The 17269-nt window shown below is 42.7% G+C and overlaps 1 protein-coding gene across 1 annotated transcript in view; it reads left to right on the forward strand.

The window, feature by feature from the left end:
• ORC3 (origin recognition complex subunit 3) overlaps positions 1 to 17269 on the forward strand; it is a 308070-nt gene that overhangs the window by 47177 nt on the left and 243624 nt on the right. The window contains exon 4 of the mRNA XM_078648189.1: positions 5937 to 6081. Coding sequence (XP_078504315.1) covers positions 5937 to 6081 — 145 coding nt within the window. The remainder of the gene's footprint in view (positions 1 to 5936; positions 6082 to 17269) is intronic.

A 17269-nucleotide genomic window follows, 5' to 3' on the forward strand; every position in this document is an offset into this window, starting at 1 on the left:
GAATTTCACCAACCTGGGATGAATTTTTATTTTAAGGTCATTAAAAAATGGGAATCTATGATATTGTTTCCACATTGAAATTAAAAGAAAACCAGAAGAAATCACTTGAGAATAATTTTGAAAGGGTAATTGAGCCTTCAATGTTCTTGATGCTCGGTTTCCTATTGAGCTGTGGTAGGATTACGTCTTTGAGGTAGTGCTCAGGGACTGACTGAGTACCTAAGCAATTGCGTTGATGAATGAGATGCAGAAAGTGGTGGGCTCCTTTGACGCCATTGCTTGCTGATCTTGAGACAACCGAGAGGAGTTCCCCCTTAAAGATGCTTGAGCCACTCTCTCAAGATGGCACTGCTGAGGCTGTAACATTGCTGAGCAGGACCCAAGGTGGTGAAAGTTGCACCTGTTCATTCTTGCTGTAAATATGGTAGTTCCTAAAGAATAGGACCTATTTACATCCCAGCATGCTGCAGAGTTGACAAAGCCGTATGAGTGGATTAAGTTCTAAACATGGTTTGACTAAGCAGAGAGCATGCTACCTCCAAAGCAAGTGCTTGGGTAAGGAGCATTCTGATTACGCTCCCTTCTCCCAGAAACTCGCCAATACACCATGAGCAGTTCCAAACTACATTTTCTTATTGGCTGCCTGTGCAACTGAAAGTAAGAGGAAGAGACTGCCCTGCTTTCATAGGACAATAGCTCCTCATATTTTACCTACAATAAAGTCACATCACTATACTCCTCATTGGTGCAAATTAGTTCCAGACTGGACAGTGCAGAAAGTGAAGTTCAGAAACAGAACAGCTGAATTAGATACATGAACTTACTGACTCAAAAACAGCAGGGCGCTATCCAGCAACAAGCCTTTTTAAGAATATGCCTTTTTCTCCATGATCACTTTGGAGAATAAAATCAAAGACCCCAAAAATGCAATAAGAGCCTAAATAGTAAAGTTGTTAGGGCAGTTGTATATCTCCATGTGGGTAAGGACGTTGGATCTATCTTGGAATATTCTTAAAGTCAGAGAGCTTTGGAGGAGCTCCACAAAGGACATTCATCAGGTTGTCAGAATTTACACTATAGGGCAAGGTAAAAAGGTTAATTGCCATGGACACTGTCCTACTGGATCAGGGATCACCTAGAACAAACAAGGAACTTACAAAGAATTTGGTGAGGAAAACTGTTGACTGTTGGACTTGGGCTTTTTTGGGAGGTTCACCCCGAAACTTTTTGCATTCTCCTAGCCTTTTTCTGTAACCTGGTATTGGTGGTTTTAGGCCTCTGGGCACTTTAGCTCTGTGGTCCAGTGTAAAGTGCGTGCGCCCTCTGTGTTACGGTGGTGAGATTGGCCTGCCCTCCCATAGGAATGCATTGGGATTCCCTGATCAGTTTGTGTCAGTGGTAATTCATGGTATGGGAGGAGCAGAGTGGTCGAGTTTGGTATATATGAAATTGTGAGAATAAATGCTGCGCAATGGTGTGCGTAGGTGTATTATGACTATGGGAGAAATGCCACTTTTAGAAGTTTGCATTTCTGTGTGCTATGTGCCTGCCTGTTGTGAATTGCATGTCTGGCTTGTGAGTGACAGGGGCTGGGAGGTGTGTGTGGCTCCAGGAGGGGCAGGGTGAGTCCACGCTTGGCTGAATAGGACATCTGTGCTGGGAGTAGTGGGAGGAGTAATCCCCTGACTCTGAATAGGAGTGTGCCTGCCCTGTACTATGCTGGCTCCACCCCATGTGGTGTGTCTGATCACCTAACCCCCACCTGACCAAGGGGAAGAGGAGCTCGCAAAACAAAGTACTCCAAATCCCCCCTGAACCAGTTGCATCTGGTTCCCCATGCCCTGCACTACAGACAATGGAAATGTTGGTATAACTAGGGGCTGTGACCCCATGAAAATGTTCTCTTCCATGATGCTGGTGTGCTGTTCCTGAAGCCTGCTGGGGCGTGCTGCTGCTGGGGCCCAGGAGGAACTGCCATGAGGGCTTGCCTCCCTGGGCCCTGCATTGCCCTCTTGATCTTTCAGGACTTTCTGCTGTTGGAGCTGTGGCTCCTAAGTGCCTCGTGAGCCCTATATTCTAATTTCTAGGAGCAGAGGAGCACGTGGGCTTTGCAGCGAGATGCTGCATGAAGAGAGAGAGGGAATCCCCAGTGTAGGGATTCCCCCGAATTGTGGGGAGCGAGTGGGTGCCCACCCCGCATCATGGTGCCTTTTGCGGGTGCCCACCCCGCTTTGTGCTGTTATCTGAATGGCGGGAGCCTACCCCGCGTTATTGCAGTGTATGGGATTCTTTAATGGCGATGCCCACCCCGCATGTGGTGTTGTCTTTAATCATGGCGGGTGCCCATCCCGCGTGTGCCAAGGAGATCACCGCTGCGGCCCGGGGAGCACCAAAACCGGAAGACAGGCGTCCGCGGCTGACTGTGGGTGGGGCCTGCAGCGATTGGCCTGAAGTCTGTGCGGGGCTCCCGTGAGCGGGGGAGAGTCCCGTGGTGATGGCCAGAGGAAGCCCCGGTGAGAGAGGACTGAGCCTAGCAGGCTCCAGTGGCGGTGTTTCAGTCTCCCCCCACCTGGCAGAGGGGGAGGAAGGTCGCAGGCACCGACGGGTGACCAGTGAAGAGAGGAGACAGGAGGATTCCTGCGCAGGAGTCCAGTGAGTAGGGCTTCTCCATTTGTGGTGCCGATCGAGGCACAGCGCGAGTTCCTAGTCCAAAGCGGACCGCAAGAGGGCGGGCCGCTCCCATGATTGGGGCCACTTGTTTCACCAAGTCCCGGAGTGGGCCTTGGGTGCATCCCAAGGCAGTTGAGTGCCGGCGCCTATTTTTATGGCGGTGGAGGCAGTTCGATTATAGAGCCCTCAGAGGAGGGCTCCAACGTGCTGAGTGCTTGTGGTCCATTTTTGCTCACAGCTGTACCTCTGTGGCGGACAGCTGCAACGTTGGCCCCATTTGCGTCCCAAGTCCCAGAGAGGACTCCTGTGGGCACAGTGAGTGCCGGTGTTAATGCCTGAGGGGGCATTTTTTTGTTGTGGTGCCAGTGCTGATTTCCTTTCCAGCTGCCCCACCTGACAGTGGGCAGCTGCAACATTTGGCGCATATTTGAATAAAAGTCCCTGAGAGGGACAGGAGAGGGCACGGTGGTGCCAGGGCTTTTTTGCTTTACAGCTGGATGCCAAGTAGCGTCAGCTGCAACATTTAGGCCAACAGTTCTTTGGGGGCATGTTTGAAAGATATAGGAGTGAAATTCACTCCTCTGCCCCAGCGCAATGGTGCAATTTGGATTGCGCTGCCTTGGCAGCAGCCCTGACAATTTGGACATAGGGCATTTGAGCCCCATTGAGATGGCCAGTTGGCAGGGGGACTGTTAGGTTTGTAGGGTGCCAGGCTCTTATGTGATTTATGTGGTGCTAGGAAATGTGATTCATGTCCTGAGAGTTATGCACCATGATTTATGCTTCTAATGTGGTTTATGGTTATGAGGTAATTTGCATTCTATGATTTATGTTTAGGAGGTTATTACCTAATCTAAGAGTTTTGTTTATATGCTACTGCATAATGTATTTATGCTGGTGAGGTTATGGTCTAATGTGTTTAGACTTACAAGATGATTGCATAATGTGTTTATGCTGGTGAGGTTGGCGCAGAATGTATTTCACGCCTAAATGTGATACTGTGCATAATATGGTTTACGTTGCAGGATGATGCTGAGTACAGTGTTTGCCAATGATTACTGGTTGTACGTTTATGATATGTCCTACATGTACTAAGTTCACTTTATGATGGTACTGACTGTCCAGTTGGCCCCGTCAGGTGTACATAATCCCTTGTAGATATTACCTAGTGCCAGGTGGCACAATGTATATTATGTGATTACTATTCTAATGTGTTATGAGAATACAAAGGCTATTTTTGATATAACCTTGTTTGGAGTTCCTTTTGTGGTGTGCCTAGTATGTTGTTGCTGTGAGTGTTTTGCGCAAACGCTGTACACATGGCCTCCGGGATAAGCCTGACTGCTTGTGCCAAGCTACCAACTGGGTGAGCAGGCGTGTAACTCCCTTGCCCTGACAAGTGGTGGTCTCTGCCTGACTTTGGCGCAAGCCTTCGCTCACCAGAGATCCCATTTCTAACATTGACATTAAGAGGCAATAAGATATGTCTTCCAAGACCCTGGTCATACTAAAGCTTCAATGCATCAAGAAGGACTGTGCAGCTTTAGGGTTGGAGGCAATGCTTGGTACGAATGAAGCACCTACATCGTGCCTATTTTATGTGGGATAGACCATGGAGGATAGAGCTGGTAGATTTGCTGCTCTGCTTGAGATGTATGATGCAAAAAGAGGACATTATTCACATGGTTTGGTATTGTGGGGTGGTTTTCTCCTTTTGGATGGGGCGTGCTCTGTAGTGTTAGCAACTCTCTCCAGACCCCCAAATGTTTCCTTTAGATATCCGTGTGGATTTAGATAGCAGTAGATACAAAATGGCACTGTTAGGATGATCTCTTGGTTGCTAAGAGAAACATTACTAAATGCTGAAAGGACTCAACTGGATCGTTGCATGAGTCTAGAGGCACACATTCTTGGCCAGAGGTTGCCAACAACACCAAAACATTTGGAAAGTCTGTTGCCAATATAGGTGTATCCATCTGGAGCCATGTGGGCAGAAGCACTGGTCCCTGAAGCATTCACCTTGAATACAGATAAGTGATTCAGACTGGTTCTTCCTGTGGGAGGGAAGTGGGGATTGATGATTATGGATGTAAACTTGTTGATTGGCCATGAACTGTTAAGGGAATATTATTTTTCATATGATGTGTGGCATCTTTTCATTGGTAATAAAATGTGTAATAAAATGAGTGTTGACGAATGCCATCACTAGAGTGTGTAACTGGAGAGAACCTAGTGGAGGAAGCTAAAAACCCTGAAAATCCAGGCAGTTGTGTTTTGAGTGCTGTGTTCCTGATTCTTCGAGTGTATCTGTAGACTGATATGCAAGATACTGCTTTATACAGGGGTTTGATCAGTGTTGTAAACCTACCATGACAGTGCTGCAGGGAAATTGGTTTTGTCTCTTCTCATAATATCTTGCCACATTTCCCCCTATGGCCTTACTGTTGGCTCTTGCTAAATTTGATGTTACCATGTTTAATTTTTCAATGATTTTATAAGAGATCTAATATTGCTTTCTTTATTACTTTCACATCTTGTATACCTATTTCAAAATTCCATGGTTCTTAATAATGCTTTGGATAGTTGGATATCCTTAATGAAAATGATGAGCACTAAAAAGGTTTGCAGTTTCCTAACCATTTGTAAAGGTTTACTGAAGCACACTGAAGCAGAATTGCCATGTTAAAAAATGCAAATGATTGTACACAAACAATTATTAAAGTATCAGCTGTCTTTCCAAAGTGTCATAACCTGACAGGTGACCAGTGTTTTTAATCCAATTCCAAAGTTATAGAGGTTGCAGCGACCAATCTGCATGACTGTCTTTTTTGTTTACTGTCTTCTTTGCATATCTCAGTTCTTCTCATAGCCCACTTCCACTTACACCAGCCAGCCATCTGATGGGGTATGAAGTGGGTGCCCACTCACTTTCATGGTTTTCATGGGGCAAGAACTAGACTGAAGTATTCCCAGTGAGCACTATGTTGCTCTCAGATGGCATAGCTAGATGGCGCCACTACCATCATCTGGCTCAGTAGTGTCAGACTTGCACTCAAGTCTACTTTTTCCATGCAGTCCTTTACAATAGGTGGAAATCTTGTTACTGCTTAACAAAAAACACATGTCATCAGTAACACTACCTTCATTCTGGCTATTGACTTTCGCATTTCATAGTTTTCGGTGAAATATACACAGTCTTTGGTATTTAGATTTTAACTTCCTTTTATATTTGATGCATCTAATTGTGTGTTTTTCTGCTGCTGTAGCAACTCCAGGAGGACTTGAACAAAAAACTGTTTGATGGCTTGATCGAGTTTTTCAGGCAGTCACATTCTGAATTTCAAGAGACGAAAAATGAATGGAGTAGCCGCATGCGATCCAGTGAAATCCCTACAGCAGCACTCGTATTGGGTATACACATTTTTTTCACTGTTAATGGTTGAGATTGTTTGTCTCATGGAAGAAGTACCTTACAATGTAGATGTCCAGAAGTACATAGTTCTTTTTCTTTAAGGGTTGTAACAAATTGATACGCTTAGGTTTCTCACGCTTCTTTTCAGAGATGTGACTTTGGTACATTGATCTGACTCCTTCTCTTGGGTGCAAGGTGATCTGTAACATTGCCGCAGCTGACTTCATAGGAATGTCTATTTTAACGTAGTTGTATGATCTATTCTATTCAAGTTCGCATAGCTAAGCAACCAGCGGCTGCTCCTCTGCTAAGGCGAAGGAGCGTCACCCCACAAGAAAAACCTCTGGGCTTTTCTGAATCTGTCTGGCAGGTTTGAAAGTTTACAATTTCACTGACAACCCCACCAAACCTGCCCAAGTCAGTAAGGGTGGCAAAGCAAGCACAGCGTCCCGTCTGGGGCAACCGGAGGCAGGTGCAAAGTTTCCAGGATGAAAGGAGCTTATCGGACAATTTTGTATGGCTAATCTTCCCCTGGGCCACTCAATGGTGGTAGTTCTGTGTCCTGTCTGTACATGAATGGCCTACTCTAGATAGCACCTTTATCCTAAATAGATTTCTGTCTGATACTATCCATAGGCATCTGGCCTTCTATTACATGACAGATCCTGTATGTTGCAGCTCATAATTCAATTTTAGCACAGATTTTGGTGGGCGGGACTCCATTAGGGTAATCTTGGTCTATACCACAGCTCCAAAAAGCGAATAACGGAGTTTGTATGCATTAGAACCAGTTTTTACTGCCACACACGGAAATCCTTTACCCTTCATACTTTTGACTTCAATGGCTGTACCAAAATAAAAATTAACAAACATTCTGTAGTGATCCACCCATTGTCCTTCTGCAGTCCTATCTCTTTTGCAATAACTCACATTTCTAACAATTCCTCTTCCAGCCCCAAAGGAACGTGTTTGCTGCATGTTGGGTGTTTCTAGCTGGATGAACAAGAACTGTCTTAACCTGAACCTTGGAAAAAAAATAAGTTTGACTATTCTACTGTCAATCTTGTATCAGTCTGTTGGTCAACTGAGCTGGGAGCTAGTCCTACTCCCTGAACTAGAATTCCCGGGATCCTTTTTGACTCCAACCTCACCTTTGCTTATAAAGTCACTCGGCTAGTTTCCACCTGCTTTGTTATCTTACAGGTGCTTCACAAAGGTTTCCTTTTCTTCCTCACTCCTCCCACAAATCAGTCCTCCAGATACTTATGGTTTCACAACTAGACTATGATCACTCCTTACCTTGAAATTCTGAAGTACCTCATGCAATGATTGCAAGTCATGCAAAATGAGGCTGCACTTCTGATCCTCAGTCTACCTTATTGAGTACCTTTGCACTTTCATCTGAAAAATCTTCATTGGCTCTCTATTCAGAAGCGCTGGCTTTTTAATTCTCTCTGCTTGGTGCACAAAGTGGGGCTCGGCTGTCTTAGAACCAGACTTCTACCCTAAAAGGCAGTTAATGCGTGGTGCTCTTCGACAGGCGATATTCTGCTACTTTCCCAAATTCCTTGAAGTCCTAAGAAAGGCTGCGTTTTCTACAACATAGTCTATGATCTACATAGTCACTACAATTTGAAACTCTCTTTAATCCTCATTGAGAAGTATCCCTATTCATTCTAAATTTAGGAAACCAATTAAAACCTGACCTGGCTTTTTCCGTCACTCTTGTCTGTTTTCTGTCTTTCCTCTGTCATCACTAGGATGTCCTTCCTGGGTATCAAAGCAGTCTGCAAATTTCATTCATTCATGTACTTTGCAGCCAGTGGCAAAACTACTTCTCATGCATCCAGCAATATTCTCTCATCCTGTGGCAGAATCCTAACTTGCCCTCTGTCTCCCTCCAGACGTTTCCCTAAATCCCAAAATGAGAGAGAGGGACCCACCATCCAAAGGGAGGGGTACCACAGAAGACCAAGGTCATAAAATAAACCCCTTTGGATAATCAAAAAGAATACAGATCAAATGATGCTAGTAGAAGAAACCTCCATAAAATATGTGGTGACAATTGTCCTAAAATTAAGCATTGCTGCAAATTACTTATAGCTGCTACAATTGATCTGTGTATGATTTATTGGTTTTCTTCAGAAATTGGAAATAGTTTTTCCTTTTAATGTCCCCACATTGTCTTGTTTACTAATGTGTTTTAAAAAAAAAAGTTTGCACTGTGCTGTAGACCATAAGGCCTGAAGATTATTTAGCCAGGATTGTAAATGTCATGTATTATGTATGCATTTTGATATGTATGCTTTTTAATTATGAATAAACTGGTATTTATTTTAGATCGGTCTTCTTTTTGATTAATCTCTTTTGATTGCATCCCTTGTGTCCACTACAATCTTACTGTTGAGAGGTGATGTGTATATGAATGGTGTGACAAGTGTAAATTATCCAAAGGGGTTTCTTTTATGAACTTGGTTTCCCTAAATCCAACATGGGTCTCCTGTTTGCCATATACGTCCTGCAATATACTTCCCTACCTTCCAGACTCAAGTGTTCTGCCTCATGTAAATTTGTGAGAATGTTTTGGCTACGTTATGATTGCCTTGCAAAATTTCCACTCCGGTGCAGACTAGTCTTTGCACAAGTGCTGGAATTAGAATTTGTTGGAAAGATTCAACAGTCAAACTCTCGGTCTGCTTGCCTCATTACGAGATGAGTGGACCGTAAGCTTTCTATCGACTGAGCCTCTGTGGCTACATTGACAGAATTCATTGACCCAACAGAGTAGAAACTGTTGGAGGAAGGGCACTGCAATGTGCTTCCTATTTGCGGTGGACAGAGTAATGTTCTTAAAGAAAATTACTATAATAATGACCCCTATACCTTGGGAGTTAAACTCTCAGGGTGTGGGGGTCATTCATTTTTTCGTTTTTCAAAATAACCCTACTTTGGGAGTTTGTTTCTGAAAAACAAAAACAAATTTTAAAAGCTTGGTGTGTAGTGTAGCTCCTATTTTCCCAATAGGCTCTGCGCATTGGAATAGTACCTACAGCAGTAAAGGCCTAGGCCAGACGTTAACTAGGTCTACTACTGTCGAAACTAGACTTAATTTTTGGGTTTGCCAGCTAAGCTCAGAGTTCGCTAGAAACTTTCTCGAATGTTCAAGGAAGGATGAACTCCCCTGATTAGACAAGAAGGGATTTAGTTTCTGACAACCATAGAACATGACAACTTTGCTCTCCCCTAATCAAGAGTCAATCTCGAGAGTCGTGTGAGCACAAGGCAATTATTTTACTCAGTCAGTACGTGCATTCTTAGTCTCATCAGAATGTAGAGAAAAGGAAGAGACGGGCGTGTTCAATAAAAGATGTTATTTATTGATCAGTCTCTTTTCTCGTACAAGAGAAATGGATCGATAGTATTGCAATACTTATAGTTAAGTAAAGTGCATACATTAGAAGCAATAGTATAAAATAATACTGTAAAAACATTGATATGGTTTCTGAGCCATATGATGTTTAAAATGATTAAAATATATTTACATACACATATACATTTGACTAAACGTACTCAACTGGTGTTTCTAAATACGCCTACCCCGTGTACCTGACCTAAGTCTAATGCGTGGGCGGGAATAGAAAGTTACAGTTTAAGTTTAAGTTTGTTTTTGCCAAGTGAATAACTAAAGAATTCTCTAGGAGGGGTTATTCAGTTCTGTACCTGGAATTTAGGATGAATGAGGAATGGTATCTCTTTCTCTGCTCTCGATATTCCAGGCTGCCTGCGAGGGCTGCCCAGAAGCGCCGGTGCTGGGTCTCTCGGCTTGAGATAGCAGCGCGTCTCTCAGCGCGTCAGGAAGGCGGGGCTGCTGCCTGCGGGGTCTGCTTCTGCTCTCGGCTTCGGCAAGTATGGCTGCTCCGTCTTGTCACCACGCGTGTGTTTGCATAGGGCAAGGTCGGCAATATTTATACCTTAAAGGTGCCGAGATTGACGTAAGGATGGACATAGGTACGTCAATAAAGATGTCATACGACTTGCTCGTTAGCACATTCTTTTGCAAAAGTTCTCTGTGAAATCAAAACAATGGCCGCACGGATTATCCAGGTTGTCATAGGTTTGATTTGTTATGAGAACGTCGTATGCCTTATCAGGGGCTGGAGGAATATCGCTTGTCTAATTAGATCTCAAGCGTTATGACCTAATCAGATAACACGTTCCTGTGCCGTAGTGTGACTGCGTCAGATAACGGTATCTGCATCATGGGGGATTTCTTGCCTCATGGGCTGACTGTTAGTTAACTAGCTAGTAAGTTTAACCAGAATAGGGTCAGGAATAGGGGGATCGAATCAGAACCTATAGAAATACACGACACCCACTCCACGCTAACTATGGTCATATCTACTAATCTATGCATTGTATAACATAGTACAACATACTATAGAGTATAGTGTATACCTTACCACCCCAAAATACATAAATGCATTTCGAAATTTTCAAATATACTGAAAAATTGCAGTCATATATATTGTATGCACTTAAGCTATGAATTAAATGCAAAAGTGAACACGCATTGTTATGCATTATTGATTGTTGGTATATGAGAAATACACATGAAATGGCTCTTAATATGGCTATACAGAAAAAAAGTCGAAACCATTTCATCACATAAAATCTATTGCGAACATACCAGCGGGCAGCTAAAGTCTATAAAGTCTATAAAGTATCTAAAATAGAAATCTTAGTTCTCTAGGAATAGTCTCTTACTTTAAGCAGAAAATCAGTGTCCCGGGAAAAAATATATAGAAAAATATTTTAGGGGCTTGCTGAAAAAAGTTGCTGTCCGTGAACTGGATTGTAATTGTTCATGTGACTTTATTTTTAAAGTTGAAGGCCGAATTCAGGGAATGCCGTGTGCGAGTTTACTCAAAAGTCTCTATTTCTGTTCCGGAGAGAACATCATATCATTCAGGCTTTCGAAAAAACTGTCAACAGCTTCATGGGAAAGTTCCTCTAAGTCGGAAATAGGGGTAACCATGCATTCATGCGCATGATTGTCTCCATTGACATTCTGATTTGCATTGCTGACAGAAGGTCGTACCTGTTCGATGCTGCTTTCATCTTGAACTTCACTACTCTTCAATCGCAGTGGTGAAGATTCCAGGAATGCCGTCATCAGAATTGGCAGCCTTTGAGGGCAGCACAGTGCGTGAACCTTGGTAGGAACCAACAGTGTATCTGCATCCACCGGCGCATCCGATTGTAGCGTCAGACAGGTGTCTAACACGCATTCTTCTCCGCATAGCAGACCCCTTAGTACAGGTAAAACACACCTTTGCCACATTGGTCGAAATGATAGAAACCAAGTCATGTTTAGGTCTCTAAGCCGGGATAGTCCCAGGATTTTTGATATCCGGTCCCGGTATCCAATGGCTAGGATCGTATCTTCCATTGTCGCGAGAGTTTGATCTGTGACATGGGTTGCCATAACGAAAAATAAGGACTAGGAATAGGATTCCTGCAATTAGTCCTAGGATCAGGGGAAGTCCGCCAAAAATCGAATGGACGAAGTCTGGAAAAATACCCAGTATGGCTTTGAATGGTGTTAATGCCATCGAAAATACTGTCTTAAATACCTTTGAGACCCCTGTGGTATCAGAAATATTTAAGATTTCGCTCAGGATTTCCGCGAAATGTACGGGGGAATTAGTTGATAATAATGCATGTATCTCTGCAGTCGTCCTTGCGACTTGTAGATCATACGTTTCTTTAGATGACGTGAGCCTTGTAGGCGTCTGAAGAAGCACTGTTTTCATTCTGCTTAAAGTGTCTATTCGAATAGAAGTAATTTTCAAACTGGGCCATGCCCTCGCCTCCCTGTCTGGAAAGGAGCTGGGGAACAAAGAACGTCCACAGCACTTGACCTTCGCCGTCGTAGTGACGAGATAAGGAGTCCCGGGCATAAGACTACAGCATCTGCGGTCTACAATAAGAATGTAACTCCCATTATAGAGTCTTTGAAAGAATGGTTCTATTTCAGTTGCAGGTGCGCCTTGCTGGTGACATGAAAGGTTGTATGAATTCCCTTCACAGGCTCCGTGCAAACTAATACCGTTACACAGAAGCGTGCCGCTTAGTGACATAGCACAATTGATGCCACTAAGAAACACTTTCTGTCCTTTGTTACTGATACATGCATGTGAATAGGGCAGGTTCCATGTTGTTTTAAGGTACCCCTTTCCCAATTTCTCGTACATGCCAGCCTGTATATATTTTTGGCAGTATTGAAACCTGAAGGTTGAGATTGGAATATTTATGATTCCGTGGATTATCCATTCACTGACAGGTCGTTCTGACATTGTCAACGGTAATCTTTCTAGTTTTTCAATGCTCAAGATTGTATAATCAGCACCCTTCTGCGCCATACCGATTTGTCTATCAGTAAGGTTAAAGATTTGAAATAGTGACGTTGTGTTGATTAAACGCCAAGGCACATAGCCTGAACGCAGATTTTGTAACGTCCAGCCAAGCTGTACAATAGAACGCAATTGTGACTGACCATGTTGTAATAACAGTAAGTCTTGCGATAATATATCGATTGCTGAAGACACAATGCTGTCCAATGAAAAAATTCTGGAGGACAGAGTCATTAACCCATTGTCCACTACAGAAAGTGATTTTTCCAAATTAATACGGTCAATTTCCCGTATTCTTTCTGCTGTCTCAATTTGAGTAACCTTCCAGGCCTCATTGTATGCTGCATATACAGAGGCTGCTATGAAACGCTTTTGACGCTGTTTGCGTGGTCCCATTATGAAATCACGCAAGTCAGCACCATCAGTAAGTAAAGTTAGGTGTTGCTTAATTTCAGGCAGTGTGGAAGTTTGTAGCCATTGAAGGCATAATTTGCCCACACTGTAGGTTGTTATTATCCCTGGGTGATGTCTTTGGGGATATCTAGGGTCTGGCCTGTTCATTTTGAAACCCTGTGTTTTATTCAGGAATCTATCTTGACAGTTATTTGTATCTGTGGGCCAGTTCAACCATTGTTTCCAATCAGGATGTGTTCTGTTTTGGTTAAGTATATGGTTTATGTCTATTTCTTCATCTGTTTCAGAGTTATTGCTAAACATTGTTGGCTTTGGAATAGACAGGTTATTTAAATCTTTGATTTTGGCTAAGCCAAGACAGGTGGTTTGTTGAACGGTGTCATTTAAAAATATCATTTGTTCTGGGATCATGCAGGCTCTAAACAAAGCTTCTATACCCTGTACTTGCCATTCTTTTGTACCCCAAACACTTTTCAAATCAACATGTTTGTCCCAATAATCAAATCCAAAAGTATTCATTTTTTCAAAGAAAGAATCTGAATATATCAATTTTGTGTTGGTTATCATGGTTTTCATCCCTGTCTTGTTTGACAATTTGTAATAAAATGTTTCAGCATTAGTTATGTTAAAACCTGAAAAATATGAATATTTGCCATACACGGTTCTAGAGCTCCCTTTTGGAGGTGTAGCACAATGTTCCCATTGATTAAAATTTAAAACATTTCTAGGTTGTGCAGATTTATGCAAGAAATGGTTACCATAATGGTTATAGCAGTACATGCTGTCATAATTTGTAGAACCCTGCAAATAATCATGTTTTGTAAATTTAGCAGACATTACTAAGTCAGACATCATATTGTTTATACTTTCAAAGTCCCAATCATCAGCAAATGAGTTTGGTTTTGCAAAGTCACTCAAGGAGATCTTGATTTGGTGTGGATATTTCAGGATCTCGACCGGACCATAAATTTCATAGTCAGTGTTGTCCCAGGCTACCCCACCAGATATTGGAATTGCTGTGAAGTTGGCTGAAGAAAGTTCTGACGAAAGTTCTCTTTTCTCGACGTGTGAAGATGTGTGTGGTTTGAGGACCAAGTTGATGTTCTGACTTGCTGTGTCCATTTTAGCATATTTTCCCTCAATGAAGCGTCCCAAGGTAAATACCATGATGAGCCAAAGTATGAGGATAAATGCACCAAAACCCACCCAAAATTCAATCCATGGAGAAACTAGATATGTTTCTTTCAGTTGTTTCAAAAGTTCCTTCGCTTTGTCTTTAAAGGATTTTGATGATGGCTGTGTCTTTTGTTCGCTGAAGCCTTCAGAGGAATCATCGAAGTTGATGAAGTAACCGGATGCAGTTCTGTCAATTGTTCCAATTGGTTCAGGATTTTTGTTTCTTGCATTTTCACTTGGTACTTCTGTATAGATTGGTGTGTCTCTGCTAAATGTCTTTATTTGGGTTTTCAGAGGTCTAAGTTCTATTGCATTGTTGCATAGTCCTTGTTGTTCTTCTGTAGGCGTTTCGAATGTGATGAGCCTCTTTGATAGGACCTCTGTACTGGTAGCAAACCTTGGTGTTCTGCTACTTATTGGGAGTCCACTTGGCCTACTGTTGGTTATCGGCCACATGTTGTGGTTTTACCAGGTCGATGGATACAACTCGGTTCTCCTTTTTTCCAGCAAGTGGCGGTAGTACAACTGATCTTGTCCCGTTGACAGACAATACAGGAACTGCTTTTCTGTAAGAAGGCCCAAATTCCTTCTTTACCGCGATCTTCTCCCTGACCAGATCCCCGATTTTTGGAATCCAGACAGGTCTTGCTGGGACAGGTGGTGATTCTTCAGTGGTCGTTGGCTGTTCTTTCAACTGTATGTTGCTCAGGTCTTTTCTTGTTTTGTTTAAGTCCTGCAAAATAGCCAAACGGTCTTTGACATCAAAGCTTTTTTCTGTTACCACTGAAGTCTGACTATCAAGGTCAGAGATCAACATCCTAGTTCCGAATAATAATTCGTACGGACTGAATCCCTTCAGAGAATTTCTTGGCAAGTTATTTAGACTACGTTGGACACTTATTAGATGTTTGACCCACCCAGCTCCCGAACCTAATATCCTTTCTATTATAGATTGCTTTCTGTCTTGGTTTTTTCTTTACACCATCCCATACCCTCAGGAAGGAAGTGAGAAGATTCCCGCTGGGCTGTGCTCATTTGGCCATTCTTTCCCCCCCCCAGGCTGGATTGCCTGAGAAAAAGAAAAAAAATGGTCGAACGTAGCATGCTCTTAGCGTATATGCCATTTAGACTCGCAAATCTTGTATAACAGTCCGGACGTCAGCCGAGTGCTGTGGATCTACATTATAAGTGGGAACTAGCCTGTATATGTTAATCGCAAGCCATTCTTTTTAGTGGTGATGTTATCTGCCTTGATACGACGAGGTATTAAACTGCTTCTCTCCCCACTGCGATCTCTGTTGCAGTTTGGGCAGTTTTTTACAAACATGGTGTAGTGCAGGCTCATGCCTGGCCACCAGTACCGTGATTGTAATTCTTCCAGAGAATCTTTTAATTTAAGGTGTCTGAGACCCTCGCCCATGTGTGCGTCTGCGATTAACAAGTTTCTCCTGTCCATGTTTGGAATCACTCTATCCCCCACTCCAGGGATTCGAGCAAAAGGAATGGAGTTTGCATCTATGATGTATGTGTAATTGAGTGGATAGTTGATCGGTAACGCCGAGCAGTCGCCTTTTGATGACGTTTTTACTGCCAGCACTGTTTCGCCGTCAATGTATTTTAATGTACGCTTTTTTCGATCTACGGGAGCCGGTTTACTGGCTGCCGCTGCGGCTGTTTCAGCCAATGAATTCCCTACAACGTGAACGCCATCACGCTGGTGACTCAGTGAGTGTGTCACGTGAGTCTTTGGTAGTTCTTTTTTCAAAAGAGCTACCTGTTCCCAGAGCAGTCTCTGCTTTATTGGTGCATCCGTGTCATCTTTGTAATCGTTCTGAATCCAGGTCTGCAAATCCTTGTTATATGCTTTGACGCAGAAATATGAATCTGACACTATAAGTGTCGGGAATTCGCGATCCGCATTATCTAGCGCCATTTTCAAAGCTAATATTTCAGTTTGTAGTTCTGAATTAGTTTCTACTGAGTGTGATTTTGTTAATAGAGGTCTTAGTTTACCTCCGTGCCACACTTCTTTTGTAATCTCACATGTGGGATTGTATGCATGTTCTCCCCAAACGGAGGGTTGAGCATGTCCGTCTGTATAGATTACACAGGCGTAATGTCGTAGAGGCAGAATGTCGATTGGCAGAGGATACGTTTTTTCATATTTTAGATTTTTTAATTCTTCTAGTTCTGGATCAAAGAAGTAATATACTTTGTCCGTTGTGATTGAATTTACCCATTGTAACCATTCTGGATCCAATGTTGTTGTTGGTAAATTACACGGTGTTGTTAATGCCTCAAAGGCTGATTCTGCTGTTCTGACTGTGATATGTCTACCGTCAGCTATGTCTTTTTCTCTAGCTATTGCGGTTTGAACTGCTTGAACAATTTTTCCTTTGTTGTTGAATCTCTGTTCAGCTTTTGTGTACAAATGTGATTTGAATGCAATTGGTACCTTATCTCCCTCATTAGAGGTTAGGTATGTGAATCCGTATCTCCCTGGGATGACTCGGATCACAAGGTTGCGTGTATTATCACGGGTTTCTAATTTTGTTTTAATTAGCATGTCTGTTTGTAAGGATCTCAAAATTTCTGTGTGTGCTTGAGTCCAACTGGATCTTTTAAAGTCTGGTTTAATTAGATCGTAAAGGGGTTTGACCCTTTCTGCGAAATTTGCAATGTAAGTTCTTCCGAAATTTAGGAAGCCTAGAATTGACTGTAGGTTTTTTAGTGTTTTAGGAGCTTGGATTACGGCACATTTCTCTAGGAAATTGTCTGCCAGGCTTTTGCCTTCACTTGATAACTCATATCCTAAGAATAGGACCGTCAGATGGGCAATTCTGGACTTTTTGAAGTTGAATTTGTAACCCTCTGCAGCGAAACCAAGTATTATGGTGTTCACTCTTTTCAAGTGAGTTTCCAAGTCATCATCTGTTAAGTAAATGTCATCGACATAAGATAATGCTTCATCATCATATAGTTGTAGTAATTCTGTTACTCTCGCTGAGAATACCCCCGGGCTGTTCTTGTACCCCTGGGCTAACCGACAGAATTGTTTTTGAGTGCCATTTACTGAAAATGCAGTTAAATATCTGCTCTCTGGTGCTATGTTTTGACAAAAGAATCCGTTGGAGATGTCCAAGGTTGTTTTGTATTTTTTGCGCACTATGTTATTCATTAGTGC

The sequence above is a fragment of the Lissotriton helveticus genome, chromosome 6, assembly GCF_964261635.1.
Source record: "Lissotriton helveticus chromosome 6, aLisHel1.1, whole genome shotgun sequence".
NCBI classification, from domain to species: Eukaryota; Metazoa; Chordata; class Amphibia; order Caudata; family Salamandridae; genus Lissotriton; species Lissotriton helveticus.